The following is a 12,970-nucleotide window of genomic DNA, read 5'->3' as shown; positions in this document are numbered from 1 at the left end:
CACAGGTGGATGGGAAGATTGAACACGGCGAAGCCAGTAAAAGCACCTACCATGGTATCTGGCACACAGTAGGTACTTAACACACATTATAAAACAGACAGGTAGAGTCCATTCAGCCTTTTAGCACAAACTCCCACCTTGCCTGACGCAAAAACAAGTAGGGACCAAAAGTATCCATCAGTAACAGCCAAGGAGGGAGACTCTGGGGAGGGGCTGTGAGAAGCTGCACCTTATAGTCACTTGGATGCACCGTGTGGCTTAGAGAAGCTTCCCCTGAGCGCCAGGAAAGAGCAGCAGAGAACGAGCCCAGCTGCCCTGGCCTCCCAAATACCCACAAGGGCAGGGGCAGCCGAGAACACCAATTCCTCAGCTTCCTGTTTCCACATTTCCACTTGGTGGGCGGAGGGAATAAAATGCACAGCGTCTGTACACCCAGGCTGGGCAGGATGTTCAGGGCAGAACCGACCTCACCTCCTCGCCCTGGGTCCTCACCCCGGGTCCCTCAGACCCCACTGCCTCCCCATGGTTCATACATCAATACCCACCGTCTCACACGCCTGCCCTTCTAGGCTCTGGCTTCCGGCGGGTCTTTCTGCCCTTCCCTTTAGAGCTACCCCCACCCAGATGAAGCAGCTCATGGCTCATGTCCATCCTTGCACCCCCGCCAATCCCTGCAAGTGCAAAGTCCGCCTAGTTTCCAAGGCCCTGATCAGAGGCCCTCTCTGCTGTGATGCTCTTCCTAATTCGTCCCAAGCGGGAAGGGTCTTCCCTTCCTTGCCTAGGGCAAGAAGTCACTTTTGCACTTGTATCAGAGTAGCAGCTTTTAAGCCTCTCCCAGGAGGTGTCCTCAGGCCCTGCTGGGGTGAGGTGAGAGGACTGGTACAGCCTCTGCCCTCTCCAGCGGAGCAGCCACCATTCAACTTGCTTATCTGCCTGCGTAAGACCTCACTGACAGAGGGTTCTCTAAGGAAACAAATCTTACCCCTCGGGCGACGGGTAAGAGACCCCAGGGCTGGGCAGAGCATAGCAGGGCTCAACTTGATGCCTCACAACACTGTGTGCACAGCAAGGGTTTAAAATGCACCGAACGTATGGCGAGCACGCACACCAGAAATCCTAGCCCAACAGCACCACGTCGTGAAGGCTTCTGACTGTCAGGTCACTGCTCCTCCCAAACACAAAGTGGAGAAGAGGGCACTGCCACTTCCCAGCTGGCAGCAAATCAAGTGCTGGGTGCCAGGAAACGGAACGTAAGATCATTAACCTTGAAAAGTTTCCAACGCAAATCCAAATGCTTTAGTGGGGAAAGAGCAACCTGGTCTGAGTTTTAAGGGCCTGGGTCTGGATGGGGAGGTTCTGGGTGGGGCCCGAGTCCAAGATTTCCACTTGGGAAGGGGAAACGTAAGCCATCCACCTCACAGAGGAGCCGAAGTGCTCAGGCAGGAAACGCTTTTATTCCATCCACTCAACCCCTTAGAACGGGAGGTGAAGAGTGAAAAGTGCATTCTTTCTAACGGCAAAAAGTTCCATGATGGCAAGATGAGACCCTGTGATGGGGGTGAGCCATGGTTACCTCCCTTGATCCCAGGTGCTTTATAGATAAAGCCAGGACAATCCCCCACACACCCCCGGCAGTGATTCAAAACAGTAAGGTCACTTTCCAAGTGATGGCTGTCTCCTCTCATCAGACCGCCCAGCGGTCCCAGATGGAGATTCAGCACCTAGGTAGGTGGGCGTCCAGGGGCTGGGGTAACTCAAGGAAGATGCTGTGGGGACAGGGAGTCTCGGGGGCGCAGTGTAGGGTATGCGGGGAGCTGGTGCAGAAGTCTTTCCAGAAGCAGATGGCACAGGGTCGGGGTGTGTGCCTGTGCTGAGGACGGGGGTGTTGCTGGTGATGCCACTGCCTTGCCCCGCAGAGTAGGACGAGGAATGTCCCATTGGGCTGCCAGACAAGGAGGGAGAGGAGAGCGCCATTCCAGGGGCCAGGCGGGCTGGGCAGCCCCCTGCCCTGGGTGCCTGCAGAGCCCAGCAGCCCTGCACGGTGGCCGTCCGTTGCTGCGTGTCCTCTAGAGCTCCGGGGCCGGCTGCTCCACAGCCTGCCCCTCCACGGGCTGCATGGCCTCCTGCACGTAGACGATGAACTCGGAGGCTTCCCCGCCCTGCGTGTAGACGGTCACTGTCTCGATGCCCTCCACGTCATCGGAGGACACCACCAGGTGGTGCTGCTCGGCCAGTTCCACGGAGGCTTGCTGGAGGGTCTCCTGGATCATGACCGTGTGGTTGGAGCTGGGCTCCTCATCGGTGACCTGTGAGAGGGCAAGAAAGAGGTCACACGAGCCCTACTTCCAGGTCAGTGTAACTACAGCTCACGGAGCAACTAGTACGCTTCAGGAGCTTGTCCACACTGCATACAACCCTCTACAATGCTCAGTGCTTGCTCTCATGCCCATTTTATAGATGAAAAGAGTAAGGCTCAGTGATGCAAAGCAACCTGGTCAGGGTTCCCCAGCTGTAGCATGTGGAACCTAAGTTCAAACCCAAAGTCCAAGGTCATTTCCTGACACCAAGCTGCCTCCTGGTGCTTCCTAAAAAACAGGGTTACCTAAAGAATGAGGGATGAAGGCACCATGGGAGTCATTTACTGCAACAGTGCTGGGGTGGGGCGTGGGGCTCCTGGAAATATACAGCCGGTCCGTTTGGCAGAGATAAAGGGACTAGGTCTACCCTGGGCTCCCTGGGAGCTCAACTCTGTAGGAAGGTCTGTGTCCTGCGAGGAAGGGCAGACGCTCCCCAGGCATCCTCTGTCCCTCAGCATTAGTGCTGTACCTACTGGGGAGGGGGCTGCTGTGGAAACCCACTGCCCCGCGCAGCACTGTCAGGGCCGGATGACTTGGAAGGCCAGGCCTTTCTCTGTAGCTCTGAGCCGGCAGACTCCAGACAAGGCCCAATTCCAGCTGGTGTTAACGCCCCACATCCCTGACTCTGTCAGCTCAGGGCTGTTTTTCATAACAACTGTCTTTGATCTTGAGAAGAGAAACACAAGACATGGGGAAGATTCAGAAAGCGTTGAGACCTCAGAGATGTAAAAATGAGTGAAGGGTTAGAAACAAATCCAAGGGGAAAGCCAAAGGGCCTGGAATTGTGTAGCTGGAGGACGAGAGGGCACTCAGATATACAGAAGGATGTAAGAGAAACCCGTTCATTTCCAGGTGGGTGCAAATGGCAGGTGCTTTGTCCTGCACTAACCCAGCACTGACACTGCCTCCACCATTTAGCAGCTGTGAGACACTTTTCTCTAACCCTCAGTTTTGTCATCTGTAAGACAGGGATTAAAATGTCTACTTTAGAGAATGAGCGGAGAATTAAAGGGAGATTCTATGTGCAAAGTGGGAGCTTAATAGCATCACTGCCCTTTCCATCCCTTCACTCATTCACTTAACGACAGCTTCCTCATCACCTGCTACCTGGCAGGCATTGTGGCAGGGCAATTATTCATTCATTTAACAGAACCGTCATTTTATCGGCTACTACCAGACTGCGAGCTCCACGAGGACAGGGACCATGTCTGTCTTGTCACAGCTGTTTCCTTAGGGCCAAGCTCAACGCCTGGTACACACAAAATACTCAATATTTGCTGATTGATGATCCACCGGTGACAGATAGCACATCAGGTGCTAAGGCAGCTACACGGTGGAAAACCACAGTCCCCCAAGGAGCTCAGAGTCTCCAGCAGAGGTGGCCAGTGGAGGGCAGGTGAGTAGCCAGGGATGTCGTTGGTCAGGAGGCGGCATGGGGAGGCGTTCCAGGAGGACAGGGGAGCTGACTCCCAGGAGAGCGGCAGGTATGCCTAGGTGGCCTCCACAAAGCCCCATTCCCCACACTTCTGACTGCTCTTCCCGCCTGCATCTGGCATTGGGCGGTTTCCTACTCCGTGTCCCACGTATCTGTGACATGCCGTGAGACCGCCCTCTCTCTGGGGAGGACCCAGCTGGCTTAGAGGGTCTTATTCCAACCCTGTGATTATTCAAGTCACTGTGAGCGGGAAGGGCAGTGTTAACAGGTGGGTCACGTTTAATTCAGAGAGAAAAATGGAAAAGGCTCTTCCAGGGTGGGCTCCAGAGGTTCCACTGCTACGGATTGGAAGGAACTTTTAATTTGGACTGATAGAATTCACCAGGAGATGGAGAGCTGTTCTGAGTGGAAACTATCCATACAGTTAGCCTGATTTGTTTTTTTAGAGTGAACTGAGAACTTTTTTTCTCCTTTCACTGTTTGTTTCAATTTAATTTAACTGGGAGAACTACCACGAACCAGGACTTTAGAAGTAAATATTGATTTATTTCACTTTGAAAGAAAGTACCCGACAGAGGCTGGGAAAGGGGAGGGGGTTTCTCCTCTCAATCGTCAGTGAATTCTACACAAAGGAAAGGGTGAGGGGACAGGGGGTGATTTTTGGCCAGGGCCTCACGTGCGCAAACAAGCCCACCACGCTGCAGGTAAACAGAAGACGTGATAAATACACTGAGACCAACCAATACACGAGCTTTATGACAGACTCTGGCATGTGACACCATTATTAGGACATAGTGATTGTCATTAAAGCTGAAGAGGAAGCATTCACTGACAGAAATATTCCACTGGTCAAAAACTCCTGTCCTTTTAACAACTCTAACACCACAGTACTGGAGTACTGACGGGCAGAAATTACTGCCAAGGACAAGTAGAACCGGGCCCTGGCTGGGCCCTTTAGGAGCAGAGGCTGCAGCCTCCTGTCCCATGGCAGTGCCGTGGGCACACACCGAGTTCTTAGCGCCAGCCCGAGCAGGAAGTGGGAGGTCCCTAGATGACCAGGACATGGCCACCGCCCACAAATGTGGTGGAAACCAAGAGGCCAACAGGCTGGAACTGAAGGTTGACAATGTGCTATATAACTCTGTAGCATCAGGGCCAGGGGGCCGCTTCATGGAAGGTGGCATTGGCCACACAGGGTCCATGGTGGGAAAAGGCATCACAGGCAGAGAGAAGGCCCGAGCAAAGAGCAGGCGTATGCCCTGCAGCCCTGTCGAGGTCACCTACCAATTCCCAGTCACCAAACCCACTGGGCAGAGTTCCATCTTCACCTTTCCAGAACACTCTACCATCTGCTCTGCTGACCCTGACTCAGCTTTGTGCCTGAGACACCCTCTTGGCTGCTTCCCCCCTCAAAACCCCCTGTGGGGTCTGTTCCAAGCCCTTTCCCAAATTCCAGGGTTGTTCGCTGCTCTTCTCCTTCTGCCCATCCCAAAGCCTGGAGGATTCCTGGGTCTCCCTCCTCGACTCCTTCCCCAGGCCCCTCGGGCACTTCCCACCCCGGCTGAGCCAGAGACTCCTGGCCCGACTCCAGACCGTGCCACCCTCTGCCCGGGAGGTGCTCAGGGATGTTTGTGAAATGATGCATGAACAGGCTGTGCAGAAGTCACAGACAGAGGGCGTGTCGGGGGAGAAGTGGCAGATGACGCCTGAAACGAAGTTTGCAATCAGATCCTGAAGAGCCTTGATCATCAGCTGAGAGATGGAGCCTTTATTTTACAAAGGAACGCTGAAGGTTTTCAAAGAAGGGCCCTATGTCATCCAATCTGTGGCACTTGAATCCAAACTTGCCTAACATGAGAAGACTTGCTGAGCACTATGCTTCCTTCCCCATCCCTGTTTCACATGTAGTTGCCCATATTACCTTTTCTAAGTATTGAGCCTACTGAAAGATAACCCTTTCTCCATTTGTTTTGTTTTTTCCATTTTCAGTCTCCAGAGTTTGTCCAACAGAATCACCACTAAATTTATCTGCTGCTAATTATCAGAGTACAATAAAGTTTCCAAACACGATCCTTTGGGCTTAATTCACCAGAAAGACTGATGGCGGCAGTGGGCAATGAGTATTCACACAGTCCTGCAGAGCAGGCCTCTAAGTCAGTGCAGGCGTTCGGGGCTGTGTGCTGCTGCTCTATCATCCGAGCATCAAAAACACTTCTAACCACCAGCCTGGTTCCTGAAGCTCACCTGCTGCAGGTCTCGTGCACGCTCTCCCGAGCCTCCACACCTGCACAGAAGCCCCACTTCAAAGCTAACACGTGGACCCTGCATACAGATGATGCAGGAGAGAGAGTGGGCTGCATGGACGGAGCTTTTGAGGCTTTCTGCAAAGAGTGCACCCCCTTTGTGCATTTTGAGGGTTACAGGATCACACTCTGTCTGCTTTTATGCAGTTTCTACAAACCATGCACTGCTTTCCTTGCTCCCAGGGAACCCAATGTCCACCCAGCCCTTGGCAGTTTATTGAACATTCTCCCACACCTCATGCCAATTATTTATTTACATACAATGTCTTGTGGTTTGGGCATCTCTGTTCCCTTTTTACAAATGAAGGCAGTGAAGCTCCTAGCACTGGTGATTCATCAAAGATCAAACAGCTGTAATGTAGCAAAAGCTGGACCTTAGTTCAAGCCCAGAGACCTTCCTCAGCTGGTGTAGTGTGACAGTGATTAAAGGTAGTCCATGTCCTGGATTGATTGATAGGATTAAATTATCGCTCTTCACCCATCTCGATCAGTCTGAGGCTGGCTATATAATTCTCAAATGCTCTCTTTGTTCAAAATGATCATTCTAGTAGCTTAATCTATTAGCACAGGCTTAAAATTGTTCTCTGTAGTAGAAATAATATGGCTTTCACAGTGTCATTATCCCCTGAGATGGGTACTCCATTTTCCCCAAATGCTGTATCTAACACATCTTTTAGCTGAATTATTAGCAGCACAGATAGCTTAATAGAAACTCTTAACCCATGGGATTCTACAGATTATTCACTAAATCAGGCACTGAGTTCTGCAGTTCTGCCTGCCTCAAGTGTTCTTCTGGAATCCAGACTAGATCACTGTCAGGACCCAGGCACTTTGCAGGGCTCTATTCATGCTCAAGAGCAGCTTCTCCTTGAGACCGTGTCTATTCCTTGGCTTTAACCCTTCCTCATCCTCTCATCCGGCAAATGTCCATGGAGACCGCTGTGTGCCAGGCAGCCAACTACGACTCTGACTGCCTCGCTGTCTGGATTTTTTTCCTACTCCCTGCCTGTCCTGCTTTCTCCTTCTCCTCCAGCTCCCCTCCCCACTTTCTTTATAAAAACCATTCCCAGAAGGTTAAGATTTCTCCCTCCCAACATTCAAGAAAATCCCAGAAGTCCCCTCGCTCCGGAAACCCTCCTGAAGGAAGATGGGTCCTACATCGCTCCCAGCGTGCTCCGTGCCCTGCAGAGCGTTCCATGTGGGCTTTGTAAGATGATCCATCTCTGCACAGAGCTCCCTGTGACACCAACATCCCCGGCTTCCCCCGTGCCCTGCCCAGTGCCACACTCTCGGCAGGTACACAGTGGGTGTCAGCAACATTTCTAGAACCACCCACACAGGTAGAGCCTGGCAGTGATAACAAGAACTGTCTAGAGCTGCCACAGACGCCAGTCCAGCCGCCTCCTGCCCTTGTTTCAAACTCTGCTTGACAAGAGCCCACCCAGAGGACATGAGAGTGGGGAAAACAGCAAGCTGTCTAGGGAGGAGAGCCCCTTCTGGCTCCAAAAGTCCCAAAGGTCCAATCCCCTTATTTTATGGGAGAGGGGCCAAGGCTCAGAGGAAATAAGCTGCCCAGGGCCACACTGCGTGAAGCAGAGCCCCCATTTTCTCACTTTTGGTCTACAGAACTCCCCACCATGCATAAGGTGACTTCACACCAAGTCACAAAGCAGTTTGGTTTCTAGGAGAACAAAGAAGAACACAGCCAGAATGCCCAGTGTGCCGCCCGGCCCCCGGTGAACACTAGGTGGATTTTCCCTGGAATTACTGAATGAACAAAGAAAGCAGTAAACATACGATGACGACCAAGACCCGTCAAGGACAGTTCTGAGGCTCAGAGATTCCAATCTGTAGTAATAGTAATAACAACAACAACAACGATAATAAATACTTGCTGTGTGTCAGATGCTGTGTTAAGCAGTTTACTAAGTATGTTACCGTATTTAGTTTTCACAACACCCTAAGAGGTCTTAGCATCCCAGCTTCAAAGGAGGGTGGGGTTCAGGGGAGGACAAGAAGCTGCCCCAAGGCACTCTGCCCATTTGCCGGGCCCTGGGGAGTTCAGTGCAGGCTGTGCCACCTCTGATACATACAGAACCCAGGTCGCTGTCCACACACAGCACAGGGCTCGGCCAAACAGGCGGCTGCAGTGTGGGAGCCACACGTCTCCTTGATTCCCTCACCGGTCTCTTGCGTTTGACCTTGGCACAATCTTTTTTCATATTTCTATTTAATAACCTCTTTAATAAGAATGCACTGATGGCTTCAGAAACAGATGCTCCCCAAAATACCCAGAGGCTGGCCAAGACAGGGAGGATAACCCCTCCTCCAAAAGCACAGCCCACTCGACTGGGTGGTACCCTGGTACCCACCCTCAGGAATCCCTAACACTGGGAGGGGTGACTTGTCAGATAGGAAGGCCATGGGGAAAGTGGTGGCCTGTGGAGCTAGCACTTGACCTTTAGTGCACAGCCTGCCCCACACCCTCTGAACCCAATCCCCTAATGCAGGTCCTTCTGTTTCAGAGACTGCACTAACGATGACCCCTCCCTGGGACACTGAAACAGCCCTGAGACACATTCAAGGACATCCAAACATGACAAACAAAGACTAATTAAGAGAAGAAAGAGCTGAATCTCACGGCTGAATCCCACAGAGGCAGCAATGAGAAATGGGGAAATGTTCTTACTAGCTGGGTATTTAAAGTAACATTTTTGAAAACTGCTGGTGAAATATAACAAACAGCACACATTTGCATTGCAGCTTTCAAACATCATGCACAGAGCTTCCTGGTGCCCGAGCTCCCCACATGCCTGTGCCAGAGGGCCTGGCGGCCACGCTCCTGTTTATGAGTTCAGTTCTGGCGGAGCACTAGAATTTCCAGGCTTTAGGCAGGCCAAGTCGAATCTAGCAAATTATTTTAACTTGGCTTTCAGCGCATACATAAACGATGAATAAAGGAAGAGAAATCAAACCTCTGTTGGCCCTATGATGAAAAGAAAATGGAATGATACATAGTGGGATGGCATCGGCTTGTAAGTGTATACAGCACATTCGGTTTATAACCCTTTGGAATGAAGCTGCCACCAAGGCACCGCCATTCAGATGCTGCCCACATCCCCAGTGCCCTCCTGCAAGCCTATGAGCCTTGTCAGGTACTGGGAAGAAGAGGAACTACTTTCACTTTGGGAATTCGAGGAGGAGGGTCTCTTTAGGACAGGAATCATCCTTTATGCTTTTTAGGGGAAAGAAACTGTACTATCACCTCTGCCACCATTGCCAGCACCAACAGGAGGTTGGTTGTTTTGCTTCAGACATCCCTTACATTTCAAATCCATTTTTAAATAAATTGAACCAGGTTCCTATTTATTAAACCGTGTCTTGGGGAGCAGCCCTCTCTCAGATGTCATTAATGTCCTTGAAAGGGAAGGCACCTGGGGTTGGGGCCCAGGAAAGGAACAGAGAAGCCACTCTTTATTCTCTTCCTGTTGGCACTCCGACTGTTCCCAGGATTAGTTCTCACCACCTGCTGGGAGTCAGCTCCAGATCCAGCCTTCTGTGCTTTAAGGGAAGCGGACAGGACTCAGAAGGCCACCAGCAGAACACAGCCCTTGTCAAGATCATCAACACACAGAATGTAATGAGCACCCATGATGGGCAGGACATAACGAGACCAGGCATGGGAGACACAAAAAATCCAAGATAAGAGCCAAACTTTCATGAGGAGATAGGCTAGACATAGACAGTATATATACATATGTGAGAATATATGTGTGGGTATTGGTATGCATATGTGCAGGTATGTGGGCATATGTGTGTCCATGTGTATATACGTACATGTGCATATTTATGGACATGTGTATGTGCATGTGTCCATGTATATATGTGCACATATATGAGTACCAGTATGTATTGGGCATGCAAATATGTGTCCATGTGTATATATGTACATATGCATGTACATGGGTATGCATATGTATATGTGCATGCATGTGTGTATGTGTATCCATGTGTATATATGTACACATGCATGTACATGGGTATGGGTAAGTATATGTGCAGGTATATGAACATGCATGTGTATATGCATGCATATGGGCACATGTATATATGTGTCCATGTGTATATATGCATATGTACACATGTATGTATGGTTGTGCATATGTATATGTATGGGTATATGGGCATGTGTGTGTGTATAGGCATGTCCATGTGTATATATGTATACATACATGTATATGGGTATGGTTATGCATGTGTGCAGATATATGCATACACAGAAGGGCATGTATATATGCAAGTTTGTGATGTATGTCTGTATATGTACCCTGTGTGTATTTGCATGTGTGTACATGTATGTGGCTATGACTTTGTGTCTGTCTCTACTTGTGGCTGTACTTCTATCTCCACCTCTGACTCTCAACAAAGGCCTGCAGGTAGGAGAAATCTCTCCTTGCTCACTTGCCCTTCCCACCTTCTCTTTCAGGGTCTTACGGCCCTGCTTGCTCTCTGCATTGCAGTCACTCTCTCAGTGCCCTTGACAGGTAGGCTTTGCACAGTGTATAGAGCACCCGAGGATCCCTCGTCCATTTATCCTCATGCAGCCCTGAAAGGGAGGCAGGGTGAGGGGGTTCCCATCATATCCCTTTCAGAAGGGGTGGCTCAGAGAGTTTAAAAGATCCCTTAGTTAGTAACAGGTGATTTTGAAATTTGAAGCCAAGTAAAGAGTCTCCAAGGCGCAAAGTCTTCCTAACTGATTCTCTTTAACATTCACCACTTTCTGTGCCCTCAGGATGGAGCCCAAGCTGCCCAGGTGGATGGGCAAGGCCCTCCCTGCCCAGGCCCCTGCCTGCCCCTCCCCTACACTCAACCTTGGCTCCTGAACACAGCACTCTCTTTCGCCTCTGAACTTCCACCCTTGTTGCTCCACCTGCCCGAAGTTCCCATCCCATCCCTTTCCCAAAGAGTCCATCTTGCCCTTAAGAACTCTGGTGGGTGCCCTCCTTCAGGAAGCCCTGCCCCTGCTGGCTCCCTGAGCCCGCGCTCCCACAGCCCTGTGCTGACCCCCAGCAGACACCAGCCCCAATGGATCCCAACCACCCTTTTACACACCATTTTACTGAGAAGGTGCAGCTGTGTCTTCCTCTCCCCTGCCTTCCTGGCCACACCTGGCAACTAGTAAACAGTGAATCTGTGCTTCTTAAATGAGTCACTGGCATCAAGAATGCAGAGTGGAAGGCTCCTAGGAAATGCACTAAACCACCACCAAACAGGGCCCAGCTGCCTGGAGGAGAGGAGGGAAGAAGTCCGGCCAGGACTTTGCTTCTGTGTGGAGCACCCTCAGGAACAAGACAGTTGCATTCCAGAGTGCACGCAGCAGATTCCATGGAGAGTTCAGACACTGTTGTTCCAGGTGCATTTCTAAGGATGAGTGGAAGTCAGATTTCTGAAGGACCCTCCCAGCATGAAATGCTGCTTGGTGGGGTCCTTGCAGGCTCAGTTGAGCATTTCCTCATCCTAATGAGGCTGGCAGATGGGCAGGCTAGTAAAAATTTGCTGGGGACAGGAATGACTGAGAAACCAGAAGACGGACAGAAAGTAAGCTTTAACACTGGGAACAGGTCTGAAGGGCCAGTGCTTGCTTTGGGTTGCTACATGGGACAGCTTCCACTCCCCTCAAAACATCCACACTTGGCTGCAAGACAAATAGAAAGTGGCCTCTGTGTGCATACGTCTAAATGGTGAGCCATTTACTGAATAAGCCATCTCTGACAAGCCACACACTCTCTGCTTTCAAATGTCACATTTCTCATGTGCTAAATTTGCATATGTGCTTCAGATGACTTCCAGGCTCACTCTCCTGTTCCGCGAAGAATTTAGCACATGTCAGATGCGCTGGTGGAGTTGGGAATAAAACTGTGAGGCAGGCACAGTCACTGGCCCCAACAGGCATGCAGTCTAGGGGAGAGAATAGACAGGGGTCTCATCCTGGATTGCCCAGGTGGGCTGGGGCGCAGTCAGTGGCCAGGGATGGTGTCCTGAAGGTGACGACCCTGGTCTTCAACATGACAGGATTCGCAGGGTCAGAGGAATGGGAAGAGGCGTGAAGAGATGGGGAAAGTGAGTCGGGCAGAGAGAACAACACAGCTCAGCCTCCCAGCGGCATCCGGCCTTCGCATGCTTCCTGCCCTTGGCCACGTTCTTCACTTGCTCCTGCCGCACAGCGCTCAGCCCCGGCTGATCGCTCTCCATCTCTGCCGCGTCCTCTTCCTCTCCTGGACCTCTGGATGGCACAGTGCACAGCCCCGGGCCTCTTTTATCAACATCCCCTCCTTCTACCACCTGAGCCAGTCTCATGACTTCAAATATTGTCCCATGCTGATGACTCTCAGATCTATGGCTAGCCCAGACCTTTCCCCTGAAATTCAAATATGGGCAGTGTATTCCCTGCTAGACATACCCACTCGGTATCAAATAGTCATCTCCAAGTTAATGGAGCCAAAACAGAACTGGTCACTTCCCGCCACCCAACCCTCTCCCCCGTCCTGCATCCTTTCTCACTAAGGGCACGACCCTTCTCCCACCTTCTCAAACCAGAGGCAGAAGCTTCATCCCCATTTCTTCTCTTGCACACACTCCACATCCAAAGCTTTGCAGGACCAGTCGGCTCCAGCGTGCAATGCAGGTCAGAGCTCTCCAGCCACCTCCCGACCCAGGACCAACCCAGGCCACTCTGTGCCTGATCAGAGTTCTTAAGTGACTTCTATGTATGCGGATCTGTGTAAAAGCCTGTACCTCAGTTCTTCACCTGACACCACAAATACAAATGCACCGCCCGGTCTGAAAGCAGCGCACCCGACAGAGACACTGAGATT

The 12,970-nt window shown here is 51.2% G+C and overlaps 1 protein-coding gene across 2 annotated transcripts in view; it reads right to left on the bottom strand.

Annotated features, from left to right (window-relative positions):
• Positions 1-1,435: 1,435 nt before the first annotated feature.
• The window catches only part of ZFAT (zinc finger and AT-hook domain containing), a 187,649-nt gene continuing 176,114 nt past the window's right edge, over positions 1,436-12,970 (bottom strand). For both annotated transcript variants that reach the window (XM_069465392.1, XM_069465391.1), the window contains one exon: positions 1,436-2,306. In XM_069465392.1, the coding sequence (XP_069321493.1) occupies positions 2,067-2,306 (240 nt within the window). In that variant the 3' untranslated portion in view covers positions 1,436-2,066. The remainder of the gene's footprint in view (positions 2,307-12,970) is intronic.

This window comes from Eulemur rufifrons, chromosome 3 (genome assembly GCF_041146395.1).
Source record: "Eulemur rufifrons isolate Redbay chromosome 3, OSU_ERuf_1, whole genome shotgun sequence".
NCBI lineage: Eukaryota > Metazoa > Chordata > Mammalia > Primates > Lemuridae > Eulemur > Eulemur rufifrons.
The sequence above is the reverse complement of the archived record's forward strand: the minus strand, read 5'-3'. Positions and strand labels throughout refer to the sequence as shown.